Here is a 19,647-nt window from a genome sequence, read left to right as displayed (position 1 = left end):
TAAGGTCAGAAAAAGGCTTCTTTTAGCAGTATGTTGAACAGAAATGTAAGCAATTCTTACATGTTATGTTCCTATGAAAGCTGAACTGTTCTGATTAAGCAAGACGTTTGATGACTTGCCAGCGCTATTGTCATTGCATAGCAGGAGGATTTCCTCTTCTCATAATAGAAAATGACCCATAGCAAAGTCAACTTTTCCCCACTCACCCACAAGTCTCCAATCTCACGGATATTGCTGCGGTATCGTTGACAGTCTGAAAGAACCTAGATATAAAAAAGAGAAAAAGAAAAAAAATGTTGTTACTTGCAGGTAATATTTGCCAGCAATGAAGCGGTTTAACCCCTTGAGTGGCAGGTTTCCTACCACCCTGTCGTGCCCACCAGGGCAAGTTTTTTAAAATGGTCTAATCATTGAATTTCAACTAATTTTGCAGTTGCGTCTCAAGAGCCATAACTTTTTCATTTTTCCATTGACACAGCCATATGAGGGCTTGTTTTTTACGGGACAAGTTGTGATTTTTTAAACAGGGGGGAGGAAAAAAAGAAATGGGGAAAAAAGAAAAAAAGGGACCATGTCATTAAGGGGTTAAATAATGTATTAACTTCCTTCTCTGGGTCATTACGACGCACACGGATACCACATGTGTGATTGTATTTTTGATTTTTTACAAAGTAAAGGGAGACAAGTGTTTTTTTATTTTTTTAATAATTTTTTTACTTTTTTTTTTTTTTTAATTTTTAATTATTTATTTTTTTTGTCCCTTTAGGGGACTTCCACAGGGACCCATCAGGACCCCTGATCACATTCCGGGGGTCCGATGGTGACAGCCCTTTACATGCTGCAGTGACAGCCCTTTACATGCTGCAGTCACATAGACTGCAGCATGTAAAGGGTTAACACAGCAGAGATCGGAGGTTTTCTCTGATCTCTGCTGTAAGAGCTAGTACCTAGCTGTCCTCTGACAGCTAACAACCAGCTCTCCCTGCCACAGAGACCATCGGCTTGCTTCTGACAAGCCGATGGTCTCTATGGCAACTTGTAAACAAAGCAGGAGGTTGCCGGCACATGGGCAATATCTTCTGCTGGTTTTTTAAAGCCCTTGCACTGCTCTCTGTGGGTCTGTGCAGGCAGAGCACACTGTCACAGCTTGTGGCATTGTGCTCTGCAGCTCCCATAGTGATACATAGCCCGGAAATCTTCCGGGCTATGTTGCTATGAGCAGTGGAGCTCGTCCCCGGAAATTTTCCGGGCGTGCCACTCAAGGGGTTAAGTCCAGTTATGAATACTCATCTATACATGTACTTAAAAAAGCTGAATGCCCCCTGTCCACGGAAGTTTATTCACCTGCGGTTTACCAGAGCATAGCATTGCTCTGGAAAGCGCCGGCACCTGTCCACGAGCAGAGAATCGTCGCATGCTGCGAATTGCCCCGATTCTCCGCGGTCAGCCTATTAGATAGGACTGACCGGCGGAGATTCGCTGGCGGCTCCTGCTCCTGGGCGGCGGCTCCCGTGGTAGAGCTTCACTGCGGGATACCGCATCGCCCGTGGACAGCCGGACGAACTCTACCCTGCCAATTCTGAGGTTATTACACATTTCTTTTTTACTTTCCATCTAACTGTAAATTTTTAACTTGTAGAAACCCTATATAAACTGGTGAGCATACAATGGCATGAATACTGGAATAATATAATTTGCTTACATTTTGATGACCATCTCGAAGGACTTTATGAAGGACATGGCAGAACTTCCAGCTAAGGACTGAGCTGCTGGCTAGAGGTAGACCAATGGCATAAGACCAGAAAGTGAAGGCTCCTTTTTCATGATGAGTACCTAATATTATACCTAAAGTCTTATTAAGGAAATAAAAGCAAACTAACATTTTAAAACCAAAATAGAATCTCTATATTTCTGTCGGTTATTTTAGAAGGCACTAAATATACCATACTGGCCAAAAGAAGCTCTTAAGTGGAGCCTTCTTCTGCACTGTGGTGCATGCAAACTCCTGACTATGAAATTCTAGGTTCATCGCATGCAGCAAAAATATTTAAATATAGAAAAAGCCTAAAAATCAGCCCATAATGTGCATTTAAGTCTGCACGTGATGCATGCAAATATAGCAGGGAATTCAATATTATGCATAGCAATGAACTGGGTCAGGATGAATATGGTGTCTCTTTAGGGAGAACACTTAGAACAGTGTTTTCCAAACTCCAGTCCTCAGGGACCGCCAACAGGTCATGTTTTCAGAATTTCCTCAGTGTTGCACAGGTGATGTAATTATTGTCGGTGCCTCAGACATTGCCACAGATGTTCCTACTATAGGCTATCCTGAAAACATGACCTGTTGGGGCTCCATGAGGAATGGAGTTTGGGAAACCTTGACCTAGGTGTGAGGAGACTTATAAGACCATGCATGCTCCTCTGGGAAATATGTGAATGGAAATATGGAACAATGCTCCCACAGTAGCATAGTATGTTAGACAATGTCCATTGTTGGTCCAGAGGAAGGTAGAAAAAACCCCAACGAGCCAATTTAGCTCATTTGGGAGCAAAAACAATTCCTTCCTGACCACATGATGGCAGCCAGGGTAATCCCTGGATTTCCTGCTACAGCAGAGCTACAGGGTCGTAGCAGACCCTCATCAGCTCTGCCAGTGACTATAGTCACTACAGGGGATGTTTTTCGCTGTAACTGGAGCTTCTTATGGATGCTCCAGCTACAGTGGAAAAGTGTCCAAAACCAAAAAACATGTGAATGTCCTCCGGAGGTCTTACATGATGTTATGGGGGACATAGATGGTGAAAGAAATAGTTACATAAGTAAAACAAAATTACAGACTAAACTAAAAATATATACACATTAAAAAAAAAAAAAAAAAAAAAAAAAAAAAAAATCGCCCAAAGCTAATGCCAACCAAAACAGTTGCCATATGCGCCCTGTAATCCAAAACCATACATATTATATATCAAAATGTCTGAAACAAAATGATGAACCCATTCCTTTCCTTTAGCGTAAATATACAAATTGGAAAAAACAAAACAAAACTATAAAAAGGCATTAAAAAAAAAAACAAAAACAGAAAAAACAACAACTTTTTTTAAGCTTTTTACCCCCCATAAATTTTTTTTTAAAAAAACAAAAACTAAAAAGTCAGTGAAAAATAAGATATTTAAAAATTAGCCCTACATGTCACAGAAAAAAAAAATGCAGCAAACAATTTTGGTAGCTGAAAGAGAAAAGAAATAAGGCAGTTAAAAACCACCACATGGGTAAAATCCCTAAAAAATATTTGTTCCTTAAAGGGGTTGTCTCGAGGAAGCAGTGAAATTTTTTTTTTGCCCAGTCCCCCTTATTAAGCATACATTACTAATCACCCGTGTAAATGACTTTTCTAGCCGGTTTCTACTTACAGTTCCAGCGTTTCAGCAACTTATAAAAAGTTTCCCCAAGATGGCCGCCGGCTCTTTTCCCGTCGCTTGCTGTAGCCCGACGTGCGCGCTCCCGAGACGCTACCAGCTGTGTCTCCCTGACAACCGGACCCACCGCGGCCGCCGACCACGGCACACGCTCTTGGGCCACAGCGGCAGGCCCCGGGGGCCACAGCGGCAGGCCCCGGGGGCCACAGCGGCAGTCCCCGGGGGCCACAGCGGCAGTCCGTCACTCGTCACCCCAGTCAGTCCGTCACCCATCACTTACCTGGGCGGCACTGCTGGGCGGCAGGGCGGCACTGCTGGGCGGCTCAAGTTTCTGCACCTTCCTCTAACAGAGGATGGTAGCAGAATGGCCGCTCCAGCGCGCTCCCGAGAAGTTACAGCTCGTCTGCGCATGCGCAGAAGAGCTGTAGCAGCGAGCACACTGAAGCGGCTCGTGCTCAGAGCAGAAGACCGGACTGCGCAAGCGCGTCTAAAAAAGCAAGCCGCCAGCGAATTTAGACAGAACCGTGGAGACGAGGACGCTAGCAACGGAGTAGGTAAGTGAATAACTTCTGTATGACTCATAATTAATGCACGATGTATATTACAAAGTGCATTAATATGGCCATACAGAAGTGTATAACCCCAATTGCTTTCGCGGGACAACCCCTTTAAAGATCCCTTTTTCTGTTTTTTACACGCACACGCACGCACACACACGGCTGGCTGAAGGAAGTCTAACGTCCACTTGACATGGTTTAAAGTACATTGTGGGCAAACATGAGATTGTCATCTTGTAGATTGCTCTGAATGTGCGGCTGAATCAGCTAATCCCCGGAGTGCATGTAACACACGGTTACTTGGAACACGTGAATGTTGAAGGGTGCTCTATGTGTTAATTCATTTAGGAAACAACAGACGCTCTGACATCTGATTTGCAGTATTGTGTACGGATAAAGCATTGTCTGCAAAGGATACGCCGTGCGTGCTTCTCCTTCACGGGGGCTTCCTGTGCATTGATAGCCTTGCTGATGCTGATAGCCTGGAAAAAGAGAAAACAAGAAACATTAAAATAGTATTCCCTGGGTGGAAAGGCGCTTCAGACAATCCCTAGTCAGCTCATTGTGGGAGGCAAATCGGCCATGATACAAGTCATGTAACATTCGTGTTTCACTGGGTTTCTCCATTTGGGTTTAGGGCCTCATGTCCATTTGCACGCACGGATGCCACTGCTGAATCCCGCAGCGGAATCAAGCTGTGCCCACGAACATTGGGAGAAAAAAGGTTTTCGCACCTCTCCGGCTCCCGTGCAGATCTCCTCTGCACCAGCCGGATCTTCTTTTTTCAGCACAGCAGAAGCGTCCGGACACACGTGCAGAGCATTATTTATTTAATGTCCTGCTTTCCTACTGATCCGCGGCACAGCAAAAATGACAACTGTGGCTGTCGCAGATATGACGGCTTCCATTGACTTCAATGGAAGCAGTCCCGCGGAATCCACAGCCAAAATGGAGCATGCTGCGATTTTCTTATTCCCCCTTAGTGAATGGAGCAGCAGTACACGTGTGACCACTGATGCATTCACTGTCTATGGACACCCTAATTAAGGAGCTTTTAGACAGAATGGCTATTATTCAAAAAAAATGGGTTGCTTTTCGCTCGTTTATTATATGCAAATATAAAAATCATCGATTGCTCATTCACTTATCGTTTGGTTGTAAACAATGCTAGTTTGGTTGCTCTCATTCACTTTTACAGTGAATGGGAAAGACTGAAAGTTTCTGAACGATTTCTCGTCTGAACAAGCAAACGATATATCTGCCTGTCTAAAACAGGCTGCACAAGCAAACGAGGTAACAGTGATGTCATTCACTAGTTTAAACAATAAAACTGCTTGTCTAAAAGGGCCCTCAGGCTGGGATCACACAATCGTATCTCGTAGCATGCAGGCTGCAAGATATACATGCATGACATGCGTACTGGCTGCGTGACGCTCATCGCCATGACCTATCTTGGCGTGTATGCGAGAACCATACACGCCAAGGTAGAACATGCTGCTTTTTTTTTTTGCAGACGTAATCTGCACAATTTGTGTGAGTGGCAACATGACTGCCTATGGGATATTGGTACAATGTATTACACACACACACACACACACACACACACACACCATACGCTCCTGTGAGACAGCACATAGTGTCATCTCTCTGAAGTGGAGAAATAATAAGCAAGTTGTAACATAAGCATGCTAAAAGTTTGACAGCATTGAAAATGAGTTATATTTGTATATGTAGCATAAAATGTAAGCAAAAAACAAACTTGTATTTAAAATATATCTAGAATTACAAGGTTAATCTGATGATCTACTGCTATATTAAATGGGGCATAATTGTATTTTCCTTTTTCCAAATGCATGTTCCAGAAACCTATCAATACTAAACAAAGAATTGCATTAAAGCAACATGGAGTGGGAAGCAAACGCCAAGGAAGAAATGCTGTTTAAATCTACTCAAGGAACCCGAATTGTAAATTGAGGCGCAGTGTAAAAAAATCATCGGGTGTAATCCATGGGTGAACACAGTTCAAGTCTCCGTAAAATCCACATGTAACACTTTGACAGATTTGTGATTTTACCATAAAATGCAGAGGTGCTACATGCAGAATAATGTTCATTCTCACCCCATGCACTGCAGAGGGGAAAAAAATATCACAACTTTTCCGCTCTAGAATAAGCATGCTGTGGATATACTAAATGTCATTCCCATGTGCGTTTTTCAGCTACAGGTAGAATTGGTTCTGAAAACCTCACTCACTTGTATTGCACTGCAAATTCTTGCATAGCTGCGGTAGGTGAACCACACTGCTAATTCACCAGGTGTGACTTATCCAAAAAGACTGTTTTCTAGATTTTTCAAAGAAACCATGTTAAATTACCAATAATCTTAACTACGCAATATTAAAAAAATCCTACCTTTATTATAGGCTGGAGCTCTAACCAGGCTGAATTTGGCAAACACCATTATAGAAATGTATGCATGTCATAATAGAGCCCAATTAAGCACAATAGCTACATTAACATAATAGTGTGTTGCAAACCATACAACTGGCATATTCCACCAGAAGGGCTCATGCATGCATCATTAACCTTACCAGTTTTTTTATAGAGTGGCAAAAAAGGTGCATGAAGGCCCTAGTGTACCTCCATACGCCTCCGACTAGGCTTCGTTGGACTCTGTACGTACAGAGGCATTCTCCCTTGGGAGCACTGCTTCTTGGAAAGAGTATCTCAATATATACATCCCTTGGCAGACTAACCTGTACAAACTTATCATTCCTGCCATATAGTATACACACAGAGCGCTCTACCATGTGCAAGAACCAGATTGCAAAGCCACTGGAACAAAATCAAAAATGAGTACACTCTTATCCAAGCACCCGGTGAGAACTAATGCAAACAGGAAGAACAAAAACGCCATGCAAATTTTTCCCTTAGACGGTTTTAAAGAAAAGGCCCTTTCGGCCAACTGGAAGTGTTCTGGTTGTCCTTTGGCTTTCAATCACCATTTAATTGCAAGGGATGAGTGCGCTCTGATATCTATTCCTTTGCTCCGTTATGGGAATAGTAGTATGAAAGTAAACATTTCATTTCTGTGATTTTCTTTAGTCCGTTACATTCATTTAACAGCATTTATGATCCAGTTCAGACTTTTCATTTATGTAGGAAAACAAATGAGAATGAATGGCACAAGGGGGCTAAAACAGACAAAAAAACCAAACTATCATTTGGCAATATTGACAGGAACATAGACCACAAATACAGATCTTCAAACCACAATGAATCCTGTAGGTACTTTTTGCAATGTCACAATGTTATATTTCTTAATGAAACCATGGTAGCTGATAAGCATGGAGTACAAGCACAGTGGGGAAAGTAAGTATGTCGAGTAATAGGAAAAGACTGACCCCAAATGAGAAGTTTGCTTAGGATTACTTAAAATATAAAAAGTTAAAAGCACGCCCGAGCCGCTGACACACCTTCCGAATATCCAAATAGCAAGATAAATAGCTCAAGGCAAAGATGTCGGAAAAACAGAAACGGAAAGACTTTTCTGTTTTTCTAGAAACAAGTCTTAAGCCGTCCATACACAGAGAGGTGTCGTTCGAACACTCAGTTTTACAGCTATCCCACCTTGTGACACCCCGCGATTAGCCAAGTACGCATGTGCTGTAAGTGTACACTGTCAGCCACTTCTAGCGGCAGCTGCTCATCTCTGAAATCCAACTGTCCGATAGTTCTTTCCTGACATCAGGGAAGAGTCGTGGGGCCGAATCGTACAGATCAGCCACAATCTAATGTGTATGGCCACCCTTATTCTTTGTGAAATACAAGTGCTCATCCACCACAAATCTAGCAGGCTACCAAATAAAGCCTTATTAACATAGAACGATTATCGTTTGGACAAATTAACAACTTTTTTGCATACAAATGCTGAGCATTTAAATGTACAGATAATCGTTTGAAATCCTTTCCATTTCCCTCGTTAGCTATGCAAACTCTGTATATGTTGTTTGCTCAGGTTGGCGCGCGCGTGCGTGCGTGTGTGCGCGCGCATATAAAGATAAGCCATTGTCTTCTGCTGGCATCAGTAAACAAGGAGTCACTTAATCCAATGGTAGGAGCAGCAGAGGTATAACAAAGCAGTCCATATAATCAGGATAACTCCAATATCAAATAGAAATTTTCTTTATTCCATGGTCAAGACAGCAACGTTTCAACCCACCCTCTGGGTCTTTCTCAAGCAAACGAACTACAAACCAAACGAAAAGCAAATGAACTAAGAAGCATTTTTATGCAGGCTGAAACTCAGCGATAAAACGACAAGTGAACGAATAGTCAGGATGGCTTCACATTTAAACATAACGATTATTGCGCAAATTCATTTGAACGAATTTTGAGCGATAATCATTGCATGTAAAGTCCAAGACAATGTAATACGAAGGCCACTGACCAGTTTTGTCTTCACGCACCTTACTACCAACACAAAACATATAAAGCACAGGTTGTACACTAATACAATCTAAGGTAAGACATTGTAATGTGACAAAACCTGTAAAACTGGCCAGAAGCAGAGTACTACAATCAATATGGAGCTTTGTAGCTAATCTGCTAGAACAATCTTTTTATCCACCGATCAATCTAATAACGGATAGGTTGTCAGAGATTTGCCAGTCAGTCTTGTATTATTGGTTATTTCATAACAGATGAGCAATGTGATGAAAATCAGCAGCAGCCGCACCCAATGCTAAATTGGAGAAGACGAAAACTGGTTTTACTTGTACATTCTAAAATGATGTAATGTGCAACCTACGACACAATACAATAATTAACTAGTTGCAGCAATATTTACGTCATCATTTTGGTTATCAGACAAATTAGGATGCTGTTCACCCCCTCCTGAATGGCAAGCAGGACGCCTGTAGCTGGCGCCCTGTTGCCATGACAACCCGCCGGCTCCCGCTGTTCACGCCTTCTGAGATAGCCGCCAGAGCTCCTGAATGGCAAGCAGGACCCCTGTAGCTAGCGTCCTGTTGCCATGACAACCTGGCGACTACACAAAAGAGGGAGCTGCCTTCCTTTGTAAAGCCTTTGCACATCTCCACCGAGCTGCTGCTGCTCTCGGAAGCTCACTGAAGGTATGTATATGGCAGCCAATCAGAAGCTTCCACCGAACTATGGGCAGATCGGTGAGGGTGTGTATTTGGCTGTCAATGAGAACCTTTGGGCATTCCCTTTACCTCAGGCCATCTCCACCCATAATCCTGGTGGAGACAAGATACAATAGTACCGATAAGTAGTTGATACACCAGGCTTGAAGAATGTAGTGCAAGTGATGAACAGCTAGGCCTATCCTCCTTGTAATGATTTAATCTGTCACAGCTGTCCCATTCACAGAGCTAACAGAATTTTGTGTAGCCTTGCTATAGTCTCCCACTAAGTAAATGCAGGGAGAGAAGAGTATAAAATCCCTCTGAAAATGCCAGAAGAGCTCGTTTTTAAGTCACAATGTAATTTTCTTGTTTAGTATCCAAAAAATAGTCAGAAGCAATTAATCATGGCTGTGTAACAAAAAAAAGACAAAGCAAACACCACTTCCTAGTTTTGTTGAATAGTGTAGTAAGATTACCAAAAATTTGAATTCCCTATAGACTTCCAGATCTATTGTTGTATATTGACCAGGAGATTCCATAATAAAAGAAGAACCTACACATTGAACATGGTTTCAAGAACAAATGAAGCATAATAACGGTGTCTGACCCTTCAACAGAGCTAGCACAGTGTCCTAACAAAAAAATCCCATGCTGCCAGGCACATAGCTATACACCACCTAAAACCTAACAAGTTTTCAAGATAACCATCACTACTAGGATAGTAGCTACGATTTGTTTTTCTCCAAAATACAGTATATCTTCAGAGATAAAAGGAATTAAAGACGTATTCCCATCTCACAGTGATGGCATATTGCTAGGATATGCTAATTATTTAATGATTGTTGGAGGTCCGAGCTCTGGGACCCTCACAGATCCTGAGAGTGAAGGTGATCACAGCACTAATCCAGTGCTGCTGTCAGTTTTTCCCTGCACAGTGTTCCTGGCCATCAACTGGTAGGAGAACTGCAGCCCGGACTCAAAGGTTGGACTTCGACTGATAATAAAGTGATGGCATATCCCAGCAATGAGTCATTACTTTACGAGATGGAAATATGCCTTTAAGATATGCATTTTTTAAAATTTTTTACATTTAAGATCCTCAAATAACCAGACTGATTTTTAATGCTGAGAACTTAATCATCACACAAAGGATGCGCCAACTACAGCGGGCCTGACCTCGTTTCATACAGACCGCTTTTGTAACATCCACTCATTTATATTCCGGGAACAAAAACACAGTTTGACTAAAATGAAAAGATCCTTAAACCTCCAACACGCTCCTTCCTCTGCCCTGTTATGGACAATAATGTTAGGGTTAACTATCCCTACCAAGTGCTCCTGCACAGGTGTACCAAGAGGCTACATTTAAAGGGCTATTCCATTTTCAGCAAATGAAGCTTCCTCCTTGTATACATAAGAGTTCTATAGCTTTCTACTACACGTTGTGTTTGACTTGCTCAACATCTCCGATTTTAGTTACTGAACATTAATATCATTGATTGTTTTTCTTGAGACTACAAACCTGTCCAGGTCATGTGATGCACATATACTTCATTTTTCACAGCTCCAATAAATGCACCATACCTATAATCAATCTTGTACCATGTCTGTCACATGAAGGCACAGATTTGTTTCCTCTGAATGAAAACTACAAGCAAATCTTAAAAACCAGGAAGAAATTATACAAAGTATAATAGAAAGCTAACCTTTATTAAATGAGCATCAAATATAACATTTTGTACAATGAATTTTGCCTTAAAAAAAAGATATTTAAATGTAGATTTTTTTTATCTATTAAGTTAGAACACCCCCAGATCCCTATGGCCTTCGTGTCTGCTGTAAAGCAGATCTCTCAATGCGGTTAGCAGTTCAGGCAAACTTGCCACCTTAGGCTGCCCGTCCACGGGCAAGATGTCATAGCAAGATCCGCAGCGATAAATCGCCCGTGGAGCTAGCATGACACGCTTCTATAGGATAACTATGGAAAGCGAAGCCCGACATCCACGAGTGGAGAATCGTAGAGATTCTCTGCTCGTGTAATTAAAATTGCTGCATGCCGCCATTCTCCGCGGTGAGCCTATCAATTTGATAGGCTCATCGCCGAGACCTTACGGTGCTCCCCCCTCTTCCTCCGTGGCAGAATATCGCTAGCAATTTGGTAATCTGAATTAGAAAATATTCTATTATCAGTAAATAAAAAAATATATAAACAATACAAAAAAAATAAAAATTATAATATATAATGAAATTGTAAGTTTTTAAAAGTATTACATAATATTTCCCTAAGGTGGCAAATTAGAGTATAAAGAATTAAAATATAAAACAAAAGGGTGAGGACATATTGTAAACAATCACGGAGAAGGGGAAGTAACAGAACTAAAGATCCCCTGGTATCCATGTACAAATCCAGAGTTATGCATGAGCTCTAATATTTAGTGGGGGGATTTTAACTAAAGACATTTATTGTATAAATACTAAGCCATAAATGTCCGGTAGGACGGGGCCCCACCTTAAAGGAGATGTCCCGCGCCGAAACGGGTTTTTTTTTTTTTTAAACCCCCCCCCCCCCCCCGTTCGGCGCGAGACAACCCCGATGCAGGGGTTAAAAAAACCACCCGCACAGCGCTTACCTGAATCCCGGCGGTCCGGCGTCTTCATACTCACCTGCTGAAGATGGCCGCCGGGATCCTCTGTCTTCATGGACCGCAGGGCTTCTGTGCGGTCCATTGCCGATTCCAGCCTCCTGATTGGCTGGAATCGGCACGTGACGGGGCGGAGCTACACGGAGCTACACGGAGCCCCATAGAGAAGAGGAGAAGACCCGGACTGCGCAAGCGCGGCTAATTTGGCCATCGGAGGGCGAAAATTAGTCGGCACCATGGAGACGAGGACGCTAGCAACGGAGCAGGTAAGTATAAAACTTTTTATAACTTCTGTATGGCTCATAATTAATGCACAATGTACATTACAAAGTGCATTATTATGGCCATACAGAAGTGTATAGACCCACTTGCTGCCTCGGGACATCTCCTTTAAGGAAGCTCACTATTTGGGAGCAGAGGAGTCCCTTTCCATCCTCCACAGCTGCTGTGGCTTGCAGAACAAGGATCAGCAGAATACTAATGTGAATCTTGAAGACACACAGTAAAACTCAAGCCAATGCTGCAAGACATGTGAGAGCAATGTGCGAACAGCCAACAAAGCTAACAACCACCCAAAACACAACAAACCACAATGTGTGTGCTGAAAATTCAACAGTTATCAGTCACAAATTGTTCCAGAAAACTGTTAGAGATGCTCTGCGGCACACTTACTATGTGTTTGGGACACTTTTTTCAACAAAGGAGTGTTTCTTCATAGAAAAGCGGCATGGTTTAAATGTAAGAGTGGACATAAAAAGGGACAATATGTTGTAACTAGAGATGAGCGAGTATACTCGCTAAGCCACATTACTCGAGCGAGTAGTGCCTTAGCCGAGCATCTCCCAGCTCGTCTCTAAGGCCTCCTTCCCACGAACGGATTTCCGCCGCGTAATTCGCGGCGAAAATCCGCTGCGTTGCACGCAGCTATTAGGTTCTATTGAACCTAATAGCTCCATGCTCACGATGCGTAATTCCACCGCGGAATTACGCACCGCGATTTCTCCCGTCCTCACCCGCAGCATGCTCTATTTTCTGCGGGTGAGGACGGGCTGTACGCACTGACGGCTTCCATTGCAGTCAATGGAAGCCGTCCATTCACGCTATCTCCCGCTGTAACCAGCGGGAGATAGCGTGAAAAAACGCTTTCCCGCCCACCGCCGAGCGTCATATGACGCCAAATGACGCGGTCCGGCCGCGTCACGTGACACGGCTGGTGACGCGAGAGCGGTGGGCGGTGACGAGCGGTGACGAGCGGTGACGCGGCGGTGGTGGGCGGGGAAGCGATTTCACGCTATCTCCCGCAGGTAAGTATAGGGGCTCTGGGGGGCGCCGTGACGGGCTTCACTGCGTAATATTACGCTGCGGAGCCCGTCACGCTCGTGGGAAGGAGGCCTAAAGATTCGGGGACCGGCGAGCAGGGAGGAACGGAGGGGAGATTTCTCTCCCCGCCGCAACTCACCTGTCACGGCGCCGGCCCCCGAATCTTTAGAGACGAGCTGGGAGATGCTCGGCTAAGGCACTACTCACTCGAGTAATGTGCCTTAGCGAGTATACTCACTCATCTCTAGTTGTAACCTAAAAGCTACCTTTACATGGTACAAATTAGTAATTTCAGGGAGCGGTCAGCCCGTGTACATACGGCCAACAACATAGCACTGTGTAGGAAGTTGCTCACTTGTCGTTGGGCATGCCATTTAGGCTCATTGAAATAGAACGACTGCTGAGTGGCTTCTCGCTCCGTGTAAACAGAAGTGTCATTAGCCAGTCACAACAGCTATACAATGTACTGCGCTGTGACTAGTATAAAGTTATGTAGCAGCAGTGCTCACCCAAGTGCCGCTGTCACTTTAAACAGCCAGAGATTCTGAGCAATGGTCAGAAATTGATTACCTAGTTTGATGACATGTTCATACCAGAAAATTACTTTAAAGATACTAACTTACCACATCGGTAAGCGAAGGGGGAAAACCCCCCAAACCCATTTTCACTCCATTTTTACATATACTTACTACAAAACAGGAATCACAGTGAAATCTGATATCATAATGCAATAGTTAAGAGAATTCTATTTTTTTTTTTAAATATTTGGAAAAAGGAGGATTGTGTAGATCTGTGGAAAATTCTTCATCTGACATACACACAGTAACCAGGAATAAGGTCACTTGAAGGATGAAGGCACAGTGCACAATGGCCATATCTGTGTAAGGTATACCGGAGCTTGTGTACACCATCAAGGGAATTCATTATGGAAAGGTCAGAGTACGAGGTGAATAGTAGAGGCACTGAATAGTAGTATACACTTACAGTGCATCATTTCAATGAGCGAGCTCGCAGAATCCCTGCCCGGAAGAACAGAGGAAGTGTTGTACTGGGCATAATACCATCACTGCTTGTATGTAACCTGCTGAAAGGCAGTGAATATCCTGTTGTGCGGGCGCAGTATTCCAATAGATAGCTGAGCCATAAGAGAAGGTGACATTTTTGATTTACTAAAGTTTTCTTCTTTTGAAAATGTTAGGATTTTCAAAAAGAAAAAACAGGTAGTAAACATAATGTCTCGGTGTGTACATATAAGGGGAGCTGAACAGGAGGTTAGGTAAACTTATGCAATACTACCACATTCAGAGATGGCAGTGTAATCTAAACGCTAAAAGCATTTATCAGAGCGCAGGGCCATTTACAACACTTTACATTTATTTATTTTCCACATTTAGTAACATAGTATATTAGGTTGAAAAGAAAACATGTCCATATGGCCGCCTGCACACGGGCGGAAATCCCGCGGCGGGATTTCTGCCACTAAAAGCCTGCATAGGAGTGCATTACACTACGCACTCCTATGCAGACGGCCGCAGTTTGGCCGCGCGAAATGTCGCGCGGCAAACAAACCGCGGCATGTCCTATTTCTGTGCGGGGCTGGCAGAGCCTCGCGCAGAAGCGTCACTCACCCGGCCGCCGGCTCCGGTCTGCGCATGCGCCGGCACATGAAAGATCCGGGGCCGCCGGGCGCGGGTGAGTACACGCTCGTCCCTGCAGGCTCTCAGGTCGGGTCCCGCGGCGAGAATTCTCGCCGCCGGATCCGACCCGCCCGTCTGCAGGCGGCCTCTAGTTGAGCCTATTACTTCTGCCACCTCCCAATGTTATTTATATGGTCCATACTTATATGTTTTACATCCCTTGATGTTCCCATTGGAGCTCATAGTCTATGTTCACCAATTCGTATGGGAGGCTTGGAATTAGAATTATTAATATTTTTGTTTCCTTAGTATACATTTATGATAAAGCATCATACAAGGCACTATCAAAGACGCTTTTCTCCATGTGTGCACTGGAGGCTGTTGGGCTTCCGATATGTTATAGTTTTGAATTCCATTTTTCTGCTCCTTACAGGGAATAGAAAAACAGAATACATGTGAAGTTAGACTTAAAAAGACTTGGAACATTCTCCATTCACACTGTATATCCCCATGAGAGAGTCCTTTCTGAAATCTCCCACATGAAAACCAGCTTTGGGTGATCTGCAAAAGGGAAAAAAAGGAAAAAGAAAGAAAAAGGAGTATAGACTAAGCACTGGTTAAAAAAATTAAAGGAAATGAGCATCCATAGCATTCAGAATATGTTCTTTAAGCCGCCTTTGTCCAATAGATGTGCTAAAACACAGCCAAAATGCTGGCTTAATACATGCCAGTGCTGCTGAAAACGGGCTGAAACACCAGAAAAGGCTGCGTTTCTGAAAACACCTGTGTGAGGGAGGACTGACAGTACAAGCCAAGTGGATGAGATTTCAAGAAATCTGCAGTATAAAGGGATAGGCAGTGAAGATTTTAAATGACATACGAAATTATGCTGCAATTGTCACACTTTCGGCATGGATTTTACCTCCTCATTTGAATCTGCACCAGAATTTGTAGTCAAAGTGCATGTAATATAACCGGGGGTTGCTCCAAAATCCTAACACAATTCAGAGTGAATTTTCTGTTACAGACAGTACATCCGCTACGGGGGCATCTGTAGACACATGCGCTATAGTCGCTGCGGGTTTTCCTAAATAGTTTGGATTTGGCCACAGTTTTTGTAGCTTATCAGTTGTGGATTTTAACTTGCATGTCAAGGGTTAAATTCTGGAATATAAATTGGCATGCGGTAGATATAGAATCCACAGTGTATTTCAAAAACGCTGCAGAATCAATGCAGAGAATTTCTGTTCCAAATGAAGGATTTTAGAAATTCGCTCCACATGGCTTGTACTGTGAATGCTCCAGAATTTAAATCAGAACAAATTCAAGGGAAAAACATAAATTTGTGTTTTAATAGAAAATCAGAGGCACGCAGAAGTCTATTATGGTCCATACCAGTCTATGGGTGCAGTAAAAAGGCTCTCTACACTGCAGAACAGTAATAAGACTGAATATAGGCTGCAATACAAATACTGGGCTCTAAATCTGACAACTTTTTTGCAAGTTATTATATATATATATATATATATATATATATATATATATATATATATATATATATATACACACACACACACATACACACGCACACATATATACATACACACGGTTATTGGGGTTTTCTTTCACAGTAGTTCAAGGGAAGTAAAATTGGGCAGATTACTCCCCACTGATCAGCAGAACAATGGGGTAGTAGTGGTCTGTGGATGGAGCAGAGTACTGGTGGCTGCGTCTAGATGAACTATTCTCTGCCGCTAGTTCTGGGAACCAGACTCCCACTAATTACTGATCCTAAACAGGAGACATCAATGGCTACACCTAGAATAAACAAGTTATTATAGATAATTTGATATGTTTCTCACATTAGCCTCTGCAAACACGCTATCTATATTTCTTCCTTATCAAATAGCAGCAGTTGAATGGTTAACTTGTTCAATATTATACACTAGCATGTATTAGATTCTTGTCCTCTACCTCCTACACATGGTTCTCAGTTTGAGCCCCCCCCCCTACGGGCCTTTCTCACGAGCAGTTCTACATTCTGATAAGAGAAGCTACTCATCCACTTACCTTCACATTTTTAGAATAATGAACACAGTATAAAGGCCCATTTACACTGGCCGAATGTCGGGCGAACATGTACTCGCAGGTACTCACTCCCATGCCGCTACAAAGGAGAGAATATGGCTGGCTCACTCACAGCGCAGCCAGCAGTGGGTGGGCACCTGGAGGAGATTTCTCTCCTCTCTCCCCCGCCCCTCTCTATTCACTTTAACAGCGGCCGTTCAGTACTGAATGGCTGCGGTTTACATTGAATGATCATCGTTCAGGATTGTGAGCTGCATAGAATGTAGGCTATAAACTGCAGCCATTCAATAGTGAACAGCCGCTGTGTTGGAGTGAAATCTCCTCCAGCCGCCCCGGCCCCCTGCTAGCCGCTTTGTGAGCGAGCCAGCGATACTCGCTCCTGTGTAACAGCACGGGAGCGAGTATATGCGGGGACAAGTGTTGGGCATCAGTTGTCCAACATTCGTCCAGTGTAAATGGCTTTTAAGTTTATTTTCTTCTTGTTTCTTTGAAATCACGTGTTTTAGTAGTGAAACACACCTTAAGGCGTTAACATATGTCAATCATTAGAAAATAAGCCTATCATAAGTTCTTATGACTTTAAGAGCATGCATCTCTATTGCTACGTCATTTGGAGTATATATGTATACATGATGCTATTAATAAATCAGAAGCATACTGGTTTTGATACAACCACTGTGTCAGACTCCGTTACACTGCATGCATGCACTTCTCAATAACCAATTGGCCCACAGAGTGAAATCAGACCAATTTACTAAAATCTAGCAAACTTTTACCACAAATAGTTAAAGACTATGCAGTAAATGTACAGTGTATCTAAAACTTTTTTGGAGGTTCCTGAAAGCAACACTCTCAGTGACTGCTCAGGCACAATCAAGTTGTCCTAGAACTTTGCATCAGCACTTTTTAGCTGAGCAACATTTAATGCCATCACTCAAACAAGTCTACGCGTCACACATATCCTGGCAGCCACACTTCCGTTAAAGCCTCACTCCATTTAGGCACTGATATTCGGCAAACACTAAAACCCCACTGGCCATATGTCACATACCTGATTATAAACTGCCCTGCCATCATTGGCTACTGTCCATGTAGCAGAATCTTGCTTTGTTTTTCTCCACATGCACGAAAACTACGAAGCATAAAAGTATTCTGCTGGTGTCCATAGATGTGTCCATGGCATTGGTATAGCAGGTGGTGGTAACAGAGCCTTTTGCCCCATGTGTTAAGTGTTAGGGTCACACAATCTGTGCCACTTACTTTGCAAATATCAACTCCCGTTTTACAGATTCTCGGGTTTAATCTGTTTTTAAAAAGTAATGTCTATAAACTAGTTATCATTTCTCACCACACAAAGGAAAAGCTACAGTGAGATAACGTAAAAACTTCCAGGAAAACATTTAATTATCCAAGCACTAGCGCCAATACCACAAGTAAGAAAAGTAGTGTGTTGAAATACTTATAAGGTTTGTGACAAAAATAAAAGTTTGCAATTTGTAATTACAGTTCCTTTTAGGTCACAGCTGGCACCAACAATACAGTTCATGTTAACACAGAGGTGCAGACACAGCTCAGGAACAGGAATGTGGCCGTGGGGATGAGACTGTTGATTTAATGGCGTAATGTGGACTCCCCACACAGGGGTTACTGTTACCCTCCAGCTGTAGCCCTGCTCATTCAGCTATGGCAGGGAATAAACTTGGAACAAAAATACATTATCCTTTCTGAAATAATTTATAAAGTATCTGTGAACTAAATCTATTAGCAGTGCAAATCATTGTCTGCTGTATTGCATTGGTATATTATATAATACTGTTAATAAATGTGTCATCTGCCTTTTTTTTTTAGTAGGGTGCCCAATGATAAACTGTTCATAATGAGTCCGACTTCTGGGGCCCTAAGTGATCAGCTACAGAATGATCTTTGTAGCCTTCTCCATTCCAGCTAATAAAGGAGGCTCCTGAAAGGGAAACCTTTCCCCTTTACTAAGGCAAAGTTAAATTGCAGAATATCTGCAAACAGACTTTCTAATCCACAAAACCTTTATCAAAAGAAATCTTGGAAATGATGGAGGGATGGAAATAAGGTAAAGGGAACACTACAGAGCTTTTCATTAGAAGCAAATAGTCACCGATTCACCACATTTAACGGTAGTCACAAGTCCTCCATTGTCTCAGTAGTCAGACGTATTGGCCCCTCTTGCTAGGTACTCACTTTGCAAACACTCCTATGGCAGGCTTCTGCATGTAGCTCCCATAGAGAGACTTTAGACCCATTTACATGTAACGATCATTGCTCAAAATTGGTTCAAACAACCGAAAATGAGCAATAATAATTACATGTAATGTAATTACATGGTGAGAGGAGGATGCATCTATATGCACTCCTCAGTCAGTAAGTAACGGCCATTTTCTGTGATTGTTTTTAATTTTTTATTTCCCCTTCTGTGATGCATTTATATTAGTGTAGGGACCCACTGCAACGCAAGGAACCGTGAAGTGGTTAGTGGGCTCATGTATCTTGGCTAACATCCAACCAATGCCTTGCATTTATTATCTATCATTCCCATGCAGAGTGGCATTAAGACTCCAGGGGGAGCCCAGGGTGGCAGTACCAATGTGGTTCACTGATGGAAGTGCAGGGCAACCCGCCGAATTATCATGGCGTCATTAATAGGTTGCTGGTCTGCATGGTGAACTACATATATCAGAATGGTCTGACACCCTGTATCCACTATGTGTGGGAGTTTACACCAAGCAGCCACCCCCCTCATTATCAAGAGGCAGTGTGAGTGGCTGTCTCATCGGTGTCCTGCACAGGTGTTATTGGCTCCT

At 42.9% G+C, this 19,647-nt stretch overlaps 1 protein-coding gene across 1 annotated transcript in view; it reads right to left on the bottom strand.

Moving 5' to 3' along the window:
• Nucleotides 1–19,647, bottom strand: part of HIP1R (huntingtin interacting protein 1 related) — a 93,818-nt gene that overhangs the window by 55,475 nt on the left and 18,696 nt on the right. Inside the window, exons 2-4 of the mRNA XM_066603320.1 lie at nt 4,396–4,459; nt 1,703–1,845; nt 207–263 (exon numbers count right to left, since the gene is read on the bottom strand). Of these exons, the coding sequence (XP_066459417.1) occupies nt 207–263; nt 1,703–1,845; nt 4,396–4,459 (264 nt within the window). The remainder of the gene's footprint in view (nt 1–206; nt 264–1,702; nt 1,846–4,395; nt 4,460–19,647) is intronic.

Source organism: Eleutherodactylus coqui, chromosome 5, assembly GCF_035609145.1.
Source record: "Eleutherodactylus coqui strain aEleCoq1 chromosome 5, aEleCoq1.hap1, whole genome shotgun sequence".
NCBI classification, from domain to species: domain Eukaryota; kingdom Metazoa; phylum Chordata; class Amphibia; order Anura; family Eleutherodactylidae; genus Eleutherodactylus; species Eleutherodactylus coqui.
Note: the sequence above shows the minus strand (reverse complement) of the source record. Positions and strands in the feature narration are given on the sequence as shown.